Raw genomic sequence first — 21,712 nt, 5'->3', positions numbered from 1 at the left:
CAAAACTAAAATTAGTTTTAGGATTTACCATAGGAATTTTGTAAGAAGTGGCTGGTAAGCTCAGAGATGTGTTGTAATAGTATAGCACTATAACATTGATTTATTTATACATGCTCTTGTTTGTTGAACATTTTAAATTCTATTTCTTTATAACCAGTAGAGCCAAGATATGGGATCGGTTATCTAGAAACCTGTTATCCAGAAAGCTACAAATGACAGGAAGGTCGTCTCCCATAGACTCCACTTCAATAGAATAATTAAACATTTTTTAAAATGATTTCCTTTTTCTCTTCTATAATAAGTGCTTTGCACTTGATCCCAACTAAGATACAATTAATCTTTATTGGAGGCAAAACCTTATTGGGTTTATTTAATGTTTAAATCATTTTTTAGTAGACTTATTTGGAGATCCAAATTACGGAAAGACCCCTAATCGTGAAACCCCAGTTCCTGAGCTTTCTGGATAACCGGTCCCATACCTGTAGTAATAGTAGATGCACGGCTTGCTAAAGATGAAGAAATGTATGACATCTAACTAGAAGGTGACTTGCTGGTTGCTGTATTAAAACAAATCTCATTTACAACGCATATGGCATGAGTACAGTGCAGAAAGTGGACGCACCCTGGCCCTTGTTTAGTGCCCATAAACTATCTATTCTGGAGTGCCTCTCCCATGAATACATTGCTGCCTGCTTTCACCATTTAAATAATGATGACCAGAAAGCAGCAGAGTAGTTTTAATTTTCCAGCGTGCAGGCATCATTTGTAAACCATTACGTCAGTTATATTTTTTTATTGTTGTCCGGGACATTACATTTCTTTCCAACATTGGCTGCACTTGCCTGTTTTAAATGTTTGTGTCTTCTGTATCCATTATTATAAACATTGGAGACCCTGATTGGTATTTAGCCTCGTCTTGAACTCGGCATAGCACCATCTTTTTCTTCTGATGGAGGAATGCTGTTAATGTGTGGTGGATAGAGTCTGAATATGCCAATGTGTAGCAATATATAGTACAGTCCCTCGAGGAGATTGGGGATTTCAAAAAGCTGCTAATAAGCTTTTTCCATCAGTCTTTACTAAATATCTTTTTACAGTAACAACTTTGCATTAAACTGCAGTATTTCTGTATACTTGGAGTTTGCAGATGACTAACCCATTTGTATTTAAATTCATACTAGCGCCTTTTTGGGACACTGCATTTCTTCCTTATTGAGATTCCAGTAAATGTTACAGCAGGGTGGAAACAGCAGCAAAGATTCCAGTTTCGTAATTACAAAATAATTGCTTGCAAAATGAATCAATCATGAGATGAAATGTCTCCCAAAAATATAGTGCTTCACTGAAATAGAAAGTCTTTTTTTTTTTTCTTTTCTATTTTATTTTGCATAATAGAAAAACAGAAAGGAAAGAAAGAGAATTGAGGCAAAAACCCAGATTATGAATGTTCAGGATTGAGCACAATTTAGGCAAGGACTAAGGGTTACGCCCCCGAAACGTTATTATTGGTTTGGCATTAAACACGGGAGGAATCCCTTGAGCAAGTTACGTGTGCTAGAGTTACTTTTAGAGTATAACACAATCAAATATTTTGTAAGTCCAGCCAGGTATCCCATAAGGCAGTGCTGTCCAACTTCTCTGGTACCAAGGGCCAGAATTTTCCAGGCCTGCGTGGTGGAGTGCTGATAATGGTAGTCAGTGTTGACCACTCCCTGTTTTTAAACCACACCCATTCTACCACAAGATCATGTCTACATTAATTGTGGTAGCACACCAAAAATCCAAATGGCTGGTGCTCACTGCAGAGATTTCACTCTACACTCATATGGATTTAAGGGTATGTTTTAACATGACTTACTAAACTTGTTTTACATATGCCTCATCCTCCCCTGTGGATAATACAGCACCCCCAGCACATGATTAAACACCTTAAATAATTAGGGTCCCTACACAAATTTCCATATGCTAACAAACCCTACCAGGCTCATGTCCCAAGGGTAGCACAGGGCAGGCAGTATGGCACACACAGGGAGCATAGGGTATGCCCCTCCAGCAGTTTGTATGAGGTATGAACAGGTGAATAATGTGCACAGTTTCAGTCTGGGCCTGTGGTGTGAACTGTACAGGGCTTTAGGGCACAGACACATGCGAAGATTCGGTGAGATTTAGTCACCCAGAGACAAATCGCCTCTTCTTCGGGCGACTAATCTCCCTAAACTGCCTTCCCGTCGGCTAGAATCTAAATCGAAGGCACTCTGAGCTTTTCGTTTTCCAAACTCGCCCAAAATACCCTTTGTGTGTGATATATATATTGTAAAGGGAAAAAAACATTGTGTTCTATAAGAGGATAAAGAACTTCATAATTCATAAAACATAATACAATCTCATCAATATTTTACTCTCTGGCAAAGTTGCTTAAGTGCTATTGAAGCAATTGGATTTCTGTAACATTTTAGCAGCATTGGGTTCAGTAGTTAGTTGCCTAGCTCCTTGCTGGGGTCCTGAGTTCTGTTCCATCCTGATCTGCAAAGAGTTTGTATGTTCTCCCTATGCCTGAATGAGTTTTCCCAAGTACTCCAGTTGTGAAGCAAAATTAACCTTAGTGTGTTCTATGACATACTGATTGTTAACTCCACAGACCAGAGACTAATGGGAATGATGAACATGCTTTAAAAAAAGCTGCATAAATGTGTTGTCATTGTATAAATAAAGACTAGTAAGAAAATAATGTATAAAAAGCCATCCAACCCCTTCTTAAAGCGATGCAGACACGTTCATATCTAGGAGCTGCTGTACTCCGAATATTTTAAACTAAAAGCCGCCCCAGCCCCGCGATCCTTCGTTAACCCGACCCTCTTCCAGCTAACCGATTTTCCACATTGCTTTCTCTGAAACTGGGCTTGGGGCAGAGCGATCCTTCCATAGGCTGCAGTCCTGTTTTCATTTGTAATTAGCCTATGGAAGGATCGCGCCGCCCCCAGCCTAGTGTCACTGAAATGACACAGAAGATCATTTAGCATTGTTCGCGTTGCTGGGGCCAGCTTGGGGGGGGCTTTTAGTTGAGAATATACCGCTGCAACTTCTAGATATGGACACGCATCTATGATTTCAATAGGAATGTGTCGCATTGCTGTAAAGCTATCTAATGTATCAGTCTATTAGACTGATTCAGGGAGAATTCCACATCTTCACAGCTCTCACTGTAAAAACCCCCTTCCGAATATTTAGGCGGATCCTCCTTACTTGTTATATAAGCTTCAGCTAGAAAGACCTACTGGTAAATAAAGCATTAGAAAGACTATTATATGATCCCCTTATATATTTATACATAGTTATAATATCACCCCTTAAGCGCCTCTTCTTCAGCGTGAACAACCCGAATCTGCCCACTTTCCTCATAGCTAAGATTTTCCGTATCTTTTACCAGCTTAGTTGCACTTCTCTGACCCTCTCTAATTCAATAATGTCCTGTTTGAGTGCTGGAGACCAAAACGGCATATTCTAGAGGGACCTTACCAGTGTTCTGTACAGTGGAAGAATAACCCCCTCCTCCCGCAAATAATTCCCCTTTTAATACAGCTCAAGACCTTATATGCCCTTGATGCTGCTGACTGCATTTCTTGCTACAGCCAAGTTTATTATCTACAAGGACTCCAAGGTCCTTCTCTGTTATGGATTTGCCAAGTGCAGTCCCATTAAGGGTATAAGTGGCTTGGATATTTTTACATCCATCCAGTTGTTTTGAACAACTCCTACCAACTGCTTTAATGAGTAGAATATTAAGTGTGCTACTGAATAATTGTGGAGCTTATAGCTAATATTTTCTGCTGTGTCTGGTGCAGGCCAGTCGCTGGCTGTTCCACTTTAGCTGTGCGTGACTATATTGCCTGACTATTTATACGCCTCCAAGGCCTGCTTCCTAAAGATGCTTGGGATGGATGTAAATCTACAAAGTTTATAAACAAGCTGTTCAAACTAGAATGGATTATTTCAAGAACAATTATCCCTGACACTTGTGCACTTTCTGATAACATCTACAGAAGGGCAGACAAGATTTCCATGTTTATTCTAGGCTAAAGGAGAAAAATGTATAGACGCCTTAAAAATACTTCTTCATTAATTGTTTACAGTGCTTGTAATTCAAGAGGCAAACTGTGTAAATAATAATATATATATAAATCTGGCAGACACATCAGATGCAATGGCTAAGCAGTCAAAGTGGTCATATCACTGTGTATCGTAGGAAATCAAGACTGTTGGCACCAATTGTGTTTTGTCCAACACTGATTGGACCCTCCTTCACTGTATATGTGTGTGAGTTGACAGGACTGTTATCCACATGTCCCTGTGGACATGGAGTGGATTTCAGCAGGGAACTTCTCACTTGAGTAGCATCTTATTCATGTCCATGGCGACATGGTGTGAAGTTTATGGCTCCTTCACTCAACCTTTGCTCTGCTTCTGACTTTCGCCTCAATTCTACTCTCATTACTTCTGCCCATACTCGTCTACAAGATTTCTCTCGGGTTTCTGCTTTTCTCTGCAACTCTCTGCATCAAACGGTCAAAGTTTCTCCTTCTTTCCAAACATTCAAATGCTCCTGAAAGACCCACCTGTTTAAAGAACCTTATTCAATGTACTTTAATTAATTAGTCATTGCTGTATCACAAATGACAAAATTGCCATGACCCTTCAGTTACCCATACAGCGGCCAATATAAACTGCTGACAGATTAAGCCCTTTGCCAGGCTTCCCCAATCAATATCTGGCCAAAAGTTGGGTAGATGTTGATTGGGCAGGTTTAAAAATCCAGTTGGATCGAGGGCCATATTTTATACATTAATACATTGTTGATGCAGTCCTCGATCCAACGGATCCATATTCTTCTCGTGATCCAATCATTGGGCCCACGAACAGACAGCCTGATATCGATCATCACAAGGTTGCCATATTTTGGAAAGATCTGCCCATTTGCCAACCTCCCCAAACAAGCCGTTATCTGTATGTATGGCCAGTCCCATTCCCTAGAAAGCACAGTGTACTATGTATGGTTTTCTCCTTCATGGAGGGTGACATTGTGACTTTCTAGCAGCATTGGTATGGCCAGGAATTTCAGAATGACAAGATAAGGTCACAGTTGCCAATCTGATCTGCTACCTGTGCAAGATAGCTGCTGATATAGTACTAATGTAGAGACATGAAAGTCTCTAACAAGTAAACTGCACAAAATATGTTTGGTAAACTAGCAAGACCTACAAATCTATGCTTAATGCAACCAATATCCATTGTCTGGCACATAAATAGTAGTTGTAGTGCTATAATGACTTCCTCTGCAGAGCTGCATAGATTTCCAATCTCAAGTAATGGTAAAGGGCAGTGCCTTTTATTGTTTTCTTTGGAGAAGACTAAAGTTGTCTGCTTACTGTGAATAATCTATTGCTGTAAGGCTCTTAATAGTTGTACGAAGGCAATAGTGACAGTACATTATTCTGCATCATAGATTTTTTTTGTATTCATGTAATTTTCACGAACACTCTGGAGTTTTAAAATTGTTATGCAATGGTTTGTCTGGAACTTTGGAATTGAAAAGATCATGAATGCTAAACCAGCAAGCATTTTTTTATTAAACTCACTCCCTCGTAAATTCCGTTATGTGCTGTACAGTTCTTTAGCGAAACAGAACCACCCCATCATAGTTTGATTAATCTCCTAGTTGCTTGTTGTGCCATACTAATAAAAAAAAAAAAAATACCCCCATCATTTATTTTCATTTAGATTAACTTAATCATGTTCAACTACCAGACCACCCTGAATATTTTCGCCACAGTTCTTGTCAATTAAATGCCTTTATTCATATATAAATGCATTTGCGGAGACAGTGAATTTTTAAAATAATTATATATATATATATATATATATATATATATATATATATATATATATATATATATATATATATATATATATATATATATATATATATATATATATATATATAGCATTGGCGTGTGTACGCATGAGTTTTGGAGTAATTGAAGGAAATCAATGCAGTCAAGATGAGAACATACAACCTCTTTGCAGATAGTGCCCAGGTTGTAGTAAACTCAGCAACCCAGCACTTTTTAAACCATGTTTTCGAATCTGTTTTGTGTCCTGTGATGATAGTTATACCATTTTATTTGCCAGACAGTGTTTATGGATGTGTGTTTTTTATAAAAATGCAAAAAAAACAAAAAAAAAAGTTTAAAATGACGACAGATTCCCTTTAAGAAGCAGTTGTGCTTTCTCGCAAATGGTTGATTATGGCCTGTCTAGTACTAGGGTCACTTAACATTGCCCATGAGGGATTTGGGGGTATAAAAGTCTGCGAAATGATGCATGGGATTCCACCTGCTCTACATAGTATAACATTTGGCAAAAAAAAAAATTTCTGCGGAAAACGTTCAAAGAAGGGGGAACAGTGCTTTTTTACATGTAAGCAGTGTGTTCTAGAATGCCTAGAATTAAACCACACCCATGTTACCACAAGACCATGTCCACATTAATAGCACACCAAAAAACCAAATGGTTGGTGCTCACTGCAGGGATCAGGGCCGGAACTAGGGGTAGGCGGCTGTCTAGGGCACCATCATTGAGGGGCAGACTTTTTTCAAGCGTTTATTTAATACTTTGTTTCAGTAATCATGGTCATCCAGTTGGGTGGAATCCATCTCCTTCCCCTTCCCCCTCTTGCCAGCAGGTAATAGCTCCTTCTGTGCGGTGCACCGCGATGTGCATACACGCGTCAATGACGTCACTGATGTGTTGGATGACAGAGAGCTGGCGGCCTGCTTGGTGTGGCTCTTGCTGCTCTCAGCCTTGCACTGAACTGAACACATTCTTTCTATTACTGAAAAGTGTGAAGCTTCCTGCTGGTACATAAATACTTGGGGGCAATATGATGTGATCAGATTTATTTTTGGCTGCTGCTGGCACAGGTAAAGATTGGGGGCAATATGATGGCTGCTGAGCTTGCACAGGAACAGGGGGCAGTAATATAAATGAAAAAGTGTTGTACACTTTCTTGCTCTCTTTATTTAAAAACCATCATGGTAATGCAGGACAGGGGGGCACTGATTTAAGCTCTTGCCTAGGGTGCCAAACTACCTTGTGCCTGCCCTGGCAAGGATGTCACTCATATGTGAAAAAAGCTAAGTCATATAAGACATACCCATAAATCCATATGCCTCCTCCTCCCCTGTGTATAATACAGTACCCCAGCATATGATTAAACACCTTAGGGGCCACTAACAATAATTTTCAAATGCTAACAAACCCCCAGAACAAATACCAAAGTATGACACACACAGGGAGCATAGGGAAGATAGAACACAGCAGGAGACAGGAATCAGGACCAGTTTAATATGTACTACATACAGTGACACAGTGCTGGTGCCCCATTAGCATTTTGAATAAGGTGTGAACAGGTGAACAATGTGGGCAGTTTCAGTCTGGGTCTCAGGTGGAACAGTTCAGGCCTTTAGGGGAGTGAACAATAGAGGTGTCACAAGTGTGAACAATGCAGGGGGATCCCAGGTGTGAACAATGCAGGGGATTAGTTTGAATTTGAGGTTTAGACAATGCAGGGGCCAGATAATCTCTGTAGTGATACTTTTTAAAATTTACATATGGTAAGCAGACACAGCAGGCAGACTTTGATGTGGGGGGCCACATGAGGGGGGGGGGCGCCGGTTGGACAGCCCTGGCACATCGGATGCTTTGTCACCTGTGGGGAATTGCACTAAGTTATCCCAAAATGTGTAATTGCTATGGGTAAAACTTTTGTATCATAATTGCAAAAGAAATGATTGTTTTTAGTAACGTATTTATTAACACACTTAAGAACCCCAGAAAAGCAAAGGAAAATACATTTTCCATGATTCTACCTTTTTCAGCAGGATTCGTCTGAATCCTTCTGCCAGGCCAAACTTAATCTGAATCCTAATTTGCATATGCAAATTAGGGGTGGGCAGGGAATTCGCGTGGCTTTGTCACATAATAATAAAGTAAAAAATGTTTTCACCTTCCTACCCCTAATTTGCATACGTGAATTTTGACTCGGTTTGGTATTCGGCCAATCTTTCGCAAAGGATTCGTGGGTTCGGTAGAATCCAAAATAGTGGATTCGGTGCATCTCTATTTCTGACACATCAAATAATTAACCTTTATGCATACTAATATAATGTAAGAAGAATTTTGACCTAACTCATTTTATTTTTCCAGGTATGCCATGGCATTGTCAAACAACCATATATGCCCCGTGTCGAATTGGTAAGTAAGGTCACATTTATTTTCTGTTATGGATGGGTTATGTACACTTTGTCTCCATTATTTTTTTTTAATAAGTTACATTCGGTAATAAGATTTTTGTTAACTATGCATACATTTTTTAATCGAGAGTTGTCTCCGAGATGGCTATGAAAATTGGTAGAATGCTTGTGTGGCTTTACTAAGAAATACTTCTATAAAACACATAATATGCAACCTGGAGCTGTTCAGGTATTGGACAGCTCAGGACCTAAAGCTTTCCAGATAAGGTTGTCCATACTTTAAGTTTGCTCAAAAATAATTTAAACATTAAATAAACCCAACACGATTGTTATTGCAACCAATTTGGATTAATGCAGTTTATTTACAATTAAATACAAGACATTGTTTTATTATTACACAGAAAAAATGGAAATAATTTTGAAAGGTTATTTGATTAAAATGGACTCTTTGGGAGATGGCTTTTCTTTAATTCAGCACAATGGCCTTTTGGATAAAGGATCCCCATACCTGTATTAGACTTTTTCTTCTCATACCTGCCTGTTTTTGTTATGTATTTTGGTCATCAAAGCAATAAAAGTGCTGTTTTGAAGCTGCTCTTTTTTTTGGCCCATTCCTAAATTACAAATCCAGTGAGGGCAACTGGCCAATATCAAAACCTAGAGTACAGAGTGACTGTATTTGTATGTCCAGGATATAGTACACATTAATAAGCAGTAGTATTGTAACTCATTTGAAATATAATCTGAAATAGGGTGAGGTTGTAAGGTGGTCAACACATTTTATAAAGTAGCTTCTCCAAGCTTATGCGAGAAGTAGCTGTTTCTTTAGTATCCTGTTTTTTTAATTTTGTATAACCAGATGTTTCTGGACTACAAGTCCCAGCATGCTTTAAACCTTTGTTATTTGAGTAAGGAATTTGGAAACTGTAGCCCTCTGTTAACAAATGGGCTTTTTAGTATGTCTTTTTTTTACAACAAGTTAAGTTAAAATGATCTGTTTATTATCAGTTATTAAAATGTCAGCAACATACAAAAAAGGGGTATCGGGCACTCTGAAAAATTTCACATGGGCCTCCAAAATTAGAGTTAAAAATATAATATTTATTGTAGATTCATTAAAAAAAGAACTATCTCCACTGGCTCCACATTAGCAGTCATACTCGCATATATATAATAAAAAACACTATGTTTGCCCATAGAGAAGTGAAAGTTGTTTCCCTTTTGCACTCTTTCTTTAGCATAAATAGCATTCCTACATTTTACAGTATCAAGCATATTTTTGGTTGACTGTTTCTTCCCATAACACAATATCAGTGCTCCTCGTTAACTATATCTTCCAGTAATTCCCATACTATAAGGCTTTTAGGTTATGTTTGGGTATATTAAGACTGCTGAACATATTACCGATCATATCAGATAAACTATTAAAGAAAGTCAGTCCTACAAAAGCAAGTTACATTCATTTTCTCTTTTTATGGCATGTTTTCACGGCCTGTGTGTTTGTTTTCATCAGTAGAACACAGTTACAGCTCTTCAAGATAAACACATCGCCCAATGACAAAGGGTTTATTCATTTTAAAAGAGGAGCTGTCACAGCTGAATGATGCAGATGTCTGGAGTGTGACAAAGCTTTTTGGAGTATTTAATTCTAGAATCATTAACACTGAATTACACTGCACTGAGAAATCTTCCTATTCAATAAATAACTTTTATTTTTGTGGGTTTATTCCACCTAGGTCAGCCACATCCACTTTGGAATTTCTTAGGCTGTTATTTTCTCCACTGACAGAGAATGTGCAGTTATGCGCCCATGGTGCATTATATGTTAGTCACTGCCAGGTATCTCTGCATCCAAAATCTACAGTGCATTGCATGCATAATGAAAGGTGTATTTGAAGTTGGTGGAGTAAACGCTGTGTAAGAAATTAGGCTAGCTGCATACAAATCGCTGTTCATTGGATATTCTCTGCCTGCATTTTCTAAAAGCTAATGTTCATCTACTATGGGCACTGCATCAGCCTTTGAGCACACACAGAGCTGATGGGATTTTCTCTGCTAAATATGCATTTTTGCCCAAAAATCCACTCTGTATGTATGCTTGCAGGTTGACAAGTTGGACTTTTAACATGAAGCAGATAGGAGCACATTGACCTGCATTTTCTATGCAGGTGGAGAAAAGCCGATGAACAGTTCTGTGTACTGCTAGCCTCAGCCTTAACCAGAATCCTAAAAATTGCAGTCCAGCGACAGCTGATGAATATCAGCCTGGATATCCACTTTATATTGTTGTACTTCAGTATTCAAAATGATCAAATTTAAGACTGAATCAGCTTGCTGAAATCCACAGGCTAGTTTCATCCCTTCGCCGGAAGCATTATGCTGCTAATTCTTTTGCGTTCAGAATCCTTGTGCTTGCTCCAACGCAACCTCATTTGTGTTCATGCCTGAGCCAACACGAGTTCCGGGCGTGAAAGAAGGAGGAGGATACTGTTCTCAGTGAGGGTCTGAAATCCGCCTGCAGATTTCAGCAGGCTGATTTAGGCTCGGTGTTGCCCATCCTTTGGCAACCTCGCCAAACAAGCAAAGCTTTCTCTCGATTTGCCATCAAAGGCAGGACAATTTCAGGCTAATCTGATTGTTTGGCCCATACAATAAGAATGGGCACCGACCACACAAGGACCGCATCAACTAGCTGTTGTGTTCCTCAATCTCTGGAAAATCAAACCTGCTTGATTTGATATCTGGCCTATTTTTGGGCCTGTGTATGGCCACCTTTAGGGCTTTAGCACATGGGCAGATTCAGGGAGATTTATTTGCCTGGCGACTAATAGCCTCTTCTGCGGGGCGACAATCTCCCCGAACTGCCTTCTGCCTGCTATAATGAGAAAACGCCAGCGCCAATGCAATGCTTCGATTTCTAAAGTTGCCTTGTAAGACACTTCGGAAATCAAAGCGCCACAAGTGCATTGGCTCTGGCATTTTCTCATTATAGCAGGCGGAAGGCAGTTCGGGGATTGTCGCCCTGCAGAAGGGCGATTAGTCGACAGGCGACTAAATCTCCCCCAATCTGCCCGTGTGCTAAAGCCCTTAGACCAGTGATCCCCAACCAGTGGCTCGTGAGCAACATGTTGGTCTCCGACCCCTTGGATGTTGCTCCCAGTGGCCTCAAAACTGGTGCTTATTTTTGAATTTCTGGCTTGAAGGCAAGTTTTAGTTTTACAAAAACCATGTGTACTGCCAAACAGAGGCTCCTGTAGGCTGCCAGTCCACATAGGGGCTACCAATTGCCAATAACATTCCATATTTCGCACCCCTAGGAACTTCTTGCATGATTATGTTGCTCTCCAACTTATTTTACATTTAAATGTGGCTCACGGGTATAAAAGGTTGGGGACCCCTGCCTTAGACCATGGATCTTCACTCAGTAGATTTGGATCCACAAGTGGCTTTCTTAATAGACAATGGCTTTCAACAGCCCAGCATTGTCCACACTACAACTTCACTAGAACTGGGTACTTTCCTTTACTCTGATCTCTAAAGAAAAGGATCTTGTTAATTATAAAACAAGACTCTCTCTTTTCTCTAAATTTGGAATGCAAATAATACTTTTCATGGCACAGCAATGCTTGAGATTGCTTCACAGATGTGTTTAATCTTTGGAAAACCTCACCTGTAGTGTGTGACAGGGTCTCCTGCACAGCGTATTTTTTAAACAAAACTGATGTTCACATTTGCATAGGGGTGTGTACTGGACAACCCTGTCTGAAGAGTCGTTAATGGTTTGCATGAAATTAACATTCTGTTCCCCCATATTACTTCCATATGTGTTCCACCCACTCTTCACTAGTTCCAGTAAATGTTTGCCTTTGTTTTCACCCTCTTGCCGCCCTGAGTCAGATCACATTGCTTTGTTTAAATGAGCCTTCCTCACAGAGCCAGAAATACAGGCAACAAATACTTTTAGTATTATGTAGAGTGATATTCTAAGACAATTTGCAACTGTTTTTCTTTTTTTTATTATTTTTGGTTTTTGAGTTATTTTGGTTTTTATTCAGCAGCTCTACAGTTTGCAGTTTAAGCAATATGTGGGCCAGGGTCCAAAGAAATTACCCTAGCAATCATGCATTGATTTGAAAAGAGACTGGAATATAAGTAGTAGTAGTAGAGGGCTCTAAGAGAATGAGTAACAAAAAGTGGCCATAACAATACATCTGTTGCCTTACAGAGCATTTGTTTCTTTATAGATGGGGTTAGTAAGCTCCATTTGAAAGATGGAGAGTCAAAAGAAGGCAAATATAAAAAAGAATAAAATGAAGGCCAATTGTGTACAGTTACTAAAAGTTAACTGAAAAATGAACCACCCCTTTAAACGCACTAGGTATTTCCCCCTCTCTTAATATGAAATAATGCAGCAATCTCTTATGCTCAGATCAATAGCCCTTTCTTCTGCACTAATAGTTCTGGCATGCTTTTTTGTTATTGTAACAGCACTTGTAAATAGACAATTTAAGAAAGACAACCATGTCATCATTTAATTTTGATTTGCATATTGGAAGAATCCCAAAGATTGGGCCTTTTCGAGAAGAACCAGTGTTTATGCTTTGAATGACTGCATGGCTGCTTAAGCACATATCCACATGTGCTGGGAGTTCCAAGGAAAGGCGGTGTGTCTGTACACATGTATACTGGTCAAACGATTGGCTTTGCAATTTGCACAGCCGTATATGAATTTATTTGCCACAGGTTCTTTTTTTATTTTACATCCTGTTTGGGGGAGTAAAAAAACAACAACAAAACGACTGGCAGCATGCCCAACGTCTCCCTATTTGCCGATGCATGCATTTTTAAGGATTCCTCAGAATCCTTCAGATTGCTGTGTTCTATAATCTTTTACCATTTATATGTAACATGCAAATAAGGAGCAATGGCACAAACTGGATTTTATACCTGCTACTTTACCTTTGACTGCACTGAAAATCACAACAAAATCATAACAACATGGCTGGCAAATATTGTCCAAAAGTACACACCAGCATGTTTTCCAGTTGTAAAAGCAGACCTTTAATTGTTGGCTGTGTTCCCCTGGAAGATGTTTGCAATTTAGCCCCTGGTAATATCACTTTTATTGCTTCCCACCATAGCCCTTAAAGGGAATAGATACCATTTTAACAAGAGCTGATTCAGTTGGGCTTTTGTAGAAAAGGCGCATGACATAAGTGTCACATGATCTGTCAGTATAAACACACCTTTTCTGACATGATACCACAACGATGGTACCACAACAAACCTGCCAAGAGAGGGCCGCCCACCAAAACTCACAGACCGGACAAGGAGGGCATTAATCAGAGAGGCAGCACAGAGACCAAAGGTAACCCTGAATGAGTTGCAGAGTTCCACAGTAGAGACTTAAGTATCTGTCCATAGGACCACAATAAGCCATACACTCCATAGAGCTGGGCTTTATGGAAGAGTGGCCAGAAAAAAAACATTACTTAAAGTTAAAAATAAGAAGGCACGTTTTTAGTTTGCCAAAAGGCATGTGGGCAACTCCCCAAATGTATGGGGAAGGTGCTCTTGTCAGATGAGACTAAAATCTAACTTTTCGGCCACCAAGGAAAATGCTATGTCTGGTGCAAACCCAACACCTCCCATCACACCAAGAACACCATTGCCACAGTGAAACATGGTGGTGGCAGCATCATGCTGTGGTGATGTTTTTCAGCAGCAGGGACTGGGAAACTGGTCTGAGTCGAGGGAAAGTTGGATGGTGCTAAATACAGGGATATTCTTGAGCAAAATCTGTGTCATTCGTCTGTGATTTGAGACTGGGACGGAGGTTCACCTTCCAGCAGGACAATGAGCCGAAGCATACTGATAAAGCAACACTCGGGTTTAAGGGGAAACATTTAAATGTGTTGGCATGGCCTAGTCAAAGTCCATTATACTGACGAAGGGGTCCGCCCCCGAAACATTACATCACTGACGTGAATAAACACGCAGGGGTTCGCTCCACTTCACAAGCCTAGAGTGTTTGGTAATTCTAGTATACTGTATTATCGGAGAGGTGCCGACCTCTTTTCCAAACACCAGGCAGGACACTTGGAGAGGCTGGGAAGATAGGTATCGTATTTGCATGAACTAGTCAAAGTCCATACCTTAATCCAATTGAGAATCTGTGGTCCGACTTGAAGATTGCTGTTTACAAGCGAAAAACCATCCAACATGAAGGAGCTTGGAGCAGTTTTGCCTTGAGGAATGGGCAAAAATCCCAGTGGCAAGATGTGGCAAGCTCCTAGAGACTTATCCAAAGCAACTTGCAGCTCTAATTGCCGCAAAAGGTGGCTCTAGAAAGTACAATTCTTCAGTTTACATTAGAAAAAGTTGAGGAAGAGGATGCATTAGCCTCACAGCATAAAGGGATCTTGGGAAATAGCTTTTGGAATTAAGACTGCCGTAGACGTGCAGATTTTATTCTTTTGTCTCTTGTTCGTTTCAGACTAATGTGCTACCATAAACCAATCAGATTAAAATAAGTAGGAAAAATAACAAATTAGACAATTTTCTGGCCATTAATTTGACTGACAGCAACTGTACAAAAGTCATGCCCGACAAATAGAAGCGATAGTCACCCACTGATATCGTCAGAAAGGCAATACAATCTAAATTTTTTTTTAACCTGCCGATTAACTAAATGACCAATTGCTGTGGTAGGGAAAATGTCAGGACACTCCACACACTATCCAAAAATCGTAGAATGTGTCTATGGCCAGCTTTATCATGGTGTCCTTCAGTCTGTGGAATCATGTATAGAATCATGTTCCTTTCAGATGATGCTTAGGCACTACATAAACCTAATTGAATTTACAATTAGGCCAATAAATATTTGGACAGGAACTAATTTTTTCTAATTTTGGTTCTGTACATTACCACAATGAATTTTAAATGAAACTACTCAGATGCAGTTGGACTTTCAGCTTTAATTCAGTGGGTTGAACAAAAAGATTGCATAAAAATGTGAGGAACTAAAGTCTTTTTTTAACACAATCACTTCATTTCAGGGGCTCACAAGTAATTGAACAAATTAAAAAACCGAATAAAAATGTTAATTTCTAATACTTGGTTGAAAACCCTTTGCTGGCAATGACAGCCTGAAGTCTTGAACTCATGGACATCACCAGATTCTGGGTTCCCTCCTTTTTAATGCTTTGCCAGGCCTTTATTGCAGCGGCTTTCAGTTGCTGTTTGTTTGTGGGCCTTTCTGTTGGCCATTCAAGAATATTCCACTTCTTTGCTTTAATAAACTACTGGGTTGCTTTGGCTGTATGTTTTGTGTCGTTGTCCATCTGTATTATGAAATGCCTCCCAATCAATTTGACTGCATTTAGCTGGATTTGAGCAGACAGTATAGTATGTCTCTGAACACCTCAATTCATTTGGCTGCTTCTGTCCTGTGTCACATCATGGACAAACACTAGTGTCCCAGGGTTTCTCTTCACCATGGAAATGATTCTGTGGTCATCCACTACTGTTGTTTTCCGTTGAAGTCCAGGTCTTTTTGCATTGCTGAGTTCACCAGTGCTTTCTTTCTCAGGATGTACCAAATTATAGATTTTGCCACTCCTAATATTGCAGCTTAAGGATGGCTTGTTTCACCTGCATGGAGAGCTCCTTTTACCGCATTTTGTTTGTTCACAGCAAAATCTTCCACATACAAGCACCCCCCTCAAATCACTCCAGGGCTTTTATCTGCTTCATTGATCATGACATAATGAAGGAATTGCCAACACCTGCCCATGAAATAGCCTTTGAGTCAATTTTCCAATTACCTTTGAACCGCTGGTCCAATTAATTTTGAGCCCCTGAAATGAAGTGATTGTGTTAAAAAAAGGCTTTAGTTCCTCACATTTTTTATGCAATCTTGTTCAACCCACTGAATTAAAGCTGAAAGTCTGCAGTTCAACTCCATCTGAGTTGTTTTATTTAAAATTTATTGTGGTAATGTACAGAACCAAAATTAGAAAAAAGTTGTCTCTATCCAAAAATGTATGGGCCTAACTGTATGTCAATAAGGAGTTAAATTTTTTCTTTAAAGTTCAAGGAAAGGCAAATTCATTGGGGTGTGCCAATATGTTAGGCATTCCACCATTGAATTCAGTCACTTTTTCCTTAGGCCAGTGCTCCCACTATGCATGCACAAGTCTTTGTTGCCGGGGAATGACATAAAAAGATAAGTACGCATTAGTATTTCCCCCAGACCTGTACATTTTTTCCCTGAAAGGGTTACTGGCCAGTGGAAAAAATAAGTTCACTATGGTGTGCCTCATTTGTCTTTCTCTGTCTTTGTTTTTTTTAGAGGGGGTGGCACACGGGGTGCTTGTCACCCATTGGGAATCTGGCCCACGCGGGCAACAAAGCAACTATAATGCTTTCTCACTGGGATAATGTGAATTTCTGCTGATAAAATACATCAAATGCACAAAGTTAACTTGAAAGGAAACTTTGAGCAATTACACAGTTCATGTGTTTTAACCGCAGAGATTAGCATTCATCTTAGAGAGAAGGTACTTTTGGAAGGTATTTTTTGTCACCCAGAGAAGAGTGGTGTTCCCTAAGGGCAATGGCATAGTAGGCTGCACCTTGACTTCTCTGTAGCAAATGCATGTGATACTTTGGAATTAAGTGCCCTCATGATTTATATTATTGCCAGTGGGAATGCTCTTCGTTCACGGTAGAGTAGATTTTCGATGGTGACTTATCTCCCAGTGTTCCAGTACCCTAACTGTACAGCCTTATTTGCTATAACAATGGAAAAGAACCTTTTTTTTTTAAAAAAAAAAAAATACAAAAGCTTTTCTTTAAAACTTTTTTACTAGAAGTAAGAAAAAATTACTCATTACTTTTTGAATACTAGATACTCTCCATTCATAAGCATAACCTACAAGAATAAGCCCTGTACGCTGTAGTGAAAAAATAACTTTGTCTTATCTAGGGAGAAAAGTTCTCATGTCGTTTGAGGCTAGACTGGAAGGTATGGTAGTTCTAGATCTATTTATTTTTGTGCACCACGAGTTCTCAAACAAGACTGTAGGGTTAAATATGTGGCCACAAACATAACCAAACAGAGCCATACATGATTTTTAGAGGATTTACCAAATGAAATCGTTAAGCTCTAATAAATGTCCTTTCTAATAATGAAGTCACACATCATCATTCCATTTGCCTAATCAGGGTAAATGTAATCTGTTTTTTAAGACAAAATCTGATTAATTAATGAAGAGAGAGAATTTATAGTTGTTCATATGTCAAAAGCTAGGGATTTGTGTTACATTAATTTTGCTGTCTCCTATGGCCAAATGCATTAAAGTGATTTAAGGGGTTTCTGGCCAACTATCCCAAAACGATGCAACCTTTATTTTTGAATGAATTATTGCTATAATAATATATAGTCTTTGCGCAGTACTGTACTTTGCATTATCTAGAGGCTCTCATGTAGTAAGTTGTTCCAAGCATCCTGGAGAACTTGTCATTGCAGACTTTGCCTAAAGACAATCTTGCTTCTGTCTCTTCAATTAATCCCATATCATCTGTTGCACAATTCCTTGTTTTCCATTCAGATAGTCCTTTATAATTTTCACAGAGTTCGTGCTGTGGAACAAACTTGGGGCCAGTCAGATGCTTCCCTGATTGTACTGCATGATGGATCAGAATCTGCCTGTACTTATCAGCACAAAGCATCAGTTCTTTAATTAACCATTCTCTAGCCCTTTGGCTGACAACCTGCTTTATGTTAGAGCCAGATATTTAAAAATTTGACTCATCCGTTTAGAGCACCTGCTACACCCCAGTTCTAGTGTTCTCATGTGACGCGTAGTCATTTGGATTTGTTTCCACCTCTGAGGGGTTCCATGAAGACCACTTCTAGTCTGTAGAGGTTGTACCTGTCCAGGGTCCCAGGGGCATCTGGTAATTTTGAGTTGATAGTACTGCTGGACAATTTTGAAGGGAGTTTTAGTTCTTTGTTTGTGCTTCTGCAAAAGAGCTTGGTCAGCTCATCTGAAGTTTTTTCTTTGGTGAGTCCTTGCAGGATGACCATTATTGGCCTGGTTGCTAAGCCCACTTTTGCCATGGTGTAAAAATTAAAAGTTACACCACAGCAATGTCATCTATAGGGATGCACAATCTAAGTTTCTTTCTTTAAGGAGATTCAAATACTTTATTGTTTTACTTCGCTTTTTGCAAAAAGAATATTTTAAACTCTTAACATTTTACAAACACACATTTTCATTGACACATTAATGCAGAAAACACAGAATGACTGTTTTATATGTAATATATTTTTTTATATATATATATATATATATATATATATATATATATATATATATATATATATATATATATATATATATATATATATATATATATATATATAGATCAAAAATATGAAAGTGAAGCTAAGGTTGCATTCTACTTCAGGTACGTATGAGCACAATCAAAACTAAACAGCAGTCCGCTGGGAAGCCATCTGTATAAAAATAAAAAAAAATGGCCCTCTATCAGTCCACCCCCCTCTTTGAGATCAGCACACATACAATGCATTTTGCATGTGCTGATTTAGAGAGCAATACTGCACCTTTAAGCCAGTGGTTTTCCACATTGTAGTGATCTCTTAGATACTGTGGAAAGCCCAGCTTGAAGGTCACTTCAAGTTCTTTTATTGTTGTCCTTGATGTTCGTAGAACTTTGTGACTAATATAGCAATGTTTAAATATTTTGTTGAATTTATTTGCAATGATCAAATGATCTACCCCACAGGGTAAAAAAAAAAAAAAGAACTGTTTCATTACAGTTGTTATTTCTGCTCAACATTATACTCGTCATTTTTAATATTCAGGTACACTCTCCAGCCAGAACTATTTATTTTATCTGCCTGGTTTCTGTGTGTTTTAGTTTGTATAGATTCATGCCAGTGGCTGAGTGAAAATGAAGGGGGCAAACACAGGAGGTAAAGGCTAAAACACAATATATATATTTAATGTATATATTAAAATCCAAATAGTAGTCATTCAATAGGGACATGCAAAATATGCTTTGTTCAGAGCAGTTCAAGTCTGTGATATCCTGTAGCAAAGGAGCTAAATAATATATTATTCATGGAAAACCATATGTATGTCTGCCCCCCAGCCCCGGTTTGTATAGTACTTTGGTGAAGGATGAAATAGAAGGATAGTTTGCCTGTTTGTGCCCACAGCTTTGAAAAAGAGAATAAGAAAGATCTTTTTTTGCGCACATTGGCAAAAGAAAATCAGAGGGAACACTGGTGGCAGGTCTGTTAAAGTTACTAAGGAAACCATAATTAGGCTTACTTTGCAGTCACACTGTTTGACCAGATGTTCTTGTCTCATGAAAGGGGCTGATAACTTGGTAAAGCAAAAAACATTTGATGTCTCTTCCATGACCTTAACACACATTTGCTATTTTCCCTATTAAACAAATCTTGTGCTGCCTGGCAAACATACTCCACATTTAACTGCATTCACAATAGAGTTGGTGTTGTCCTGTGACATCTTGGAGTAAACATCGAGTTTGTTGATCTCTGTGAGCTTAGGTGTGAAGGACTGTGATCTGGTCAGCTGTTAAAGTCTTCTAAATGCTACTCCTGTTGTACTGATCACTTCTGTCTCAAGTTTACTAAACATGCATACATACATACATACATACATACATACATACATACATACATACATACATAGCCTGAGATTTAGTAGGTCAATTTGGCCAATTTTCATTATACTTCCCAACTGTCTGGCTATTTATGGCCTCTCACAGGCTGAAAGTGTCATCTGCAAATGCATCTTTTTAGTAGGTAGATAGAGTATCTGTAGTGGCTGGAGTGAGAGGAGGTGTAGCTTCTTCTCATTTACTGTGAAATACATTTGTTTGGGCTGTTCACCCATTTGTCCATACCAGTGCATTCATAAGTAACAAGTTACATTTACGTGCAGGATACATTTCTGGAAGACATGGTCTAGTATTCAAGGAGGCAAAACCTGACTTTGTTAGAGACTTTACCTGCTGAAATGTTGGAACCTCACAAAGACTAAGAAGAGCAGTAATTAGAACAAGGGTCAAATTGAAAATTCAAATTTTCTAAATTTTTTATGGTCAAAACTGTCAAATTCGACTAGGAAGTTGTTCAAATTTGATTCGAGTTTTTAAAAAAATTTGAATTTGATTTTCGAGATTTATCATACTCTGGCCTTTTAAGAACTCGAATTTGACTATTCTCCACCCAAGACCTGCCGAATTGGGACTGGTTCAGGGATCAATTTGGAGTTGTTTGCAGCCTTCCTGACATTCCAGTTTTTTTCGCAGAAAAAACTCAAATGAAGTTATTCAAATTCAATTCAATTCAAGTTTTCAGGTCGATTTTAGTTTTTTCGTGTTTGAAAAATTCGATTTTTTTTAATAAATTTCGATTGATTGAATTTATGGGAGTGTAGTGGAGTTTTTAAAAACTTGCATGAATTCGAAATTCGACCTTTTGATGATGTGACTCCCGATGTGTTCAGGGCCTGTATAAAAAAAAAAATTATGACCCAGCATAAATATTAACTTGTAATGAGAACACTTAACCAAATATGGTTTGGTTTGATAGGGTTGATAGTGTCTCTTTATTTAAAGGGCTATTCAAAATTATGTCCTAAACAATAGAATGTTCAACATAACATCATTGCTTCTGTTAAGATTTGCTCGACACTCGTCTCCATTAAGTAGCCAAGCAATTAAAGTAATATAGGTGATCTAGAATTGATCATATCAGACAAGATGGTTGAAACAATAGATCCGTTATAGTCCCTTCTAACACTCCTTATAATTAGGCCAGTTTTATATGTTCATTTTCAAGTGCCCTTTATTGTTTAAGGGTCAGGGCACACATGCGGATTCAGGGAGATTAGTTGCCCGGCGACAAATCTCCTCTTCTTCGGGGCTACTCTCCACGAACTGCCTCCCCTGCCTTCCCGGTGGCTACAATGTAAATCGCCGGTGGGATGGCACTCGGCCTGATTTGTTTTCCAAAGTTGCCTCACGAGTAAACTTTGGCTGACTTCAGAGAAACTAATCTCACCGAGTGCCACCCGCTGGCGATTTACATTCTAGCAGGCAGGAAGGCGGTTTGGGGAGATTAGTTGCCCCGAAGAAGAGATCTGTCGCTGAGCAATTAATCTCTCTGAATCTGCCTGTGTGCCCTGACCCTTAAAGCCATTCATATACTAAGTAGATACAAAACTGCACATTTTATGCACTTAATCACAAGAATAAAGGAATAGTAGGGGAGAAATGTACAGGATAGGGCTGGTTTCACTCATTAAATCCAAGGTTTTATGGTGCCATACAAAGGC

At 38.9% G+C, this 21,712-nt stretch overlaps 1 protein-coding gene across 1 annotated transcript in view; it reads left to right on the top strand.

Moving 5' to 3' along the window:
- Positions 1–21,712, top strand: part of bc014685.S (cDNA sequence BC014685 S homeolog) — an 84,205-nt gene that overhangs the window by 19,429 nt on the left and 43,064 nt on the right. Inside the window, exon 2 of the mRNA XM_018227590.2 lies at positions 8,263–8,310. Within this exon, the coding sequence (XP_018083079.1) occupies positions 8,263–8,310 (48 nt within the window). The remainder of the gene's footprint in view (positions 1–8,262; positions 8,311–21,712) is intronic.

Source organism: Xenopus laevis, chromosome 7S (genome assembly GCF_017654675.1).
Source record: "Xenopus laevis strain J_2021 chromosome 7S, Xenopus_laevis_v10.1, whole genome shotgun sequence".
In the NCBI taxonomy this organism is placed as follows: domain Eukaryota; kingdom Metazoa; phylum Chordata; class Amphibia; order Anura; family Pipidae; genus Xenopus; species Xenopus laevis.
The sequence above is the reverse complement of the archived record's forward strand: the minus strand, read 5'-3'. Positions and strand labels throughout refer to the sequence as shown.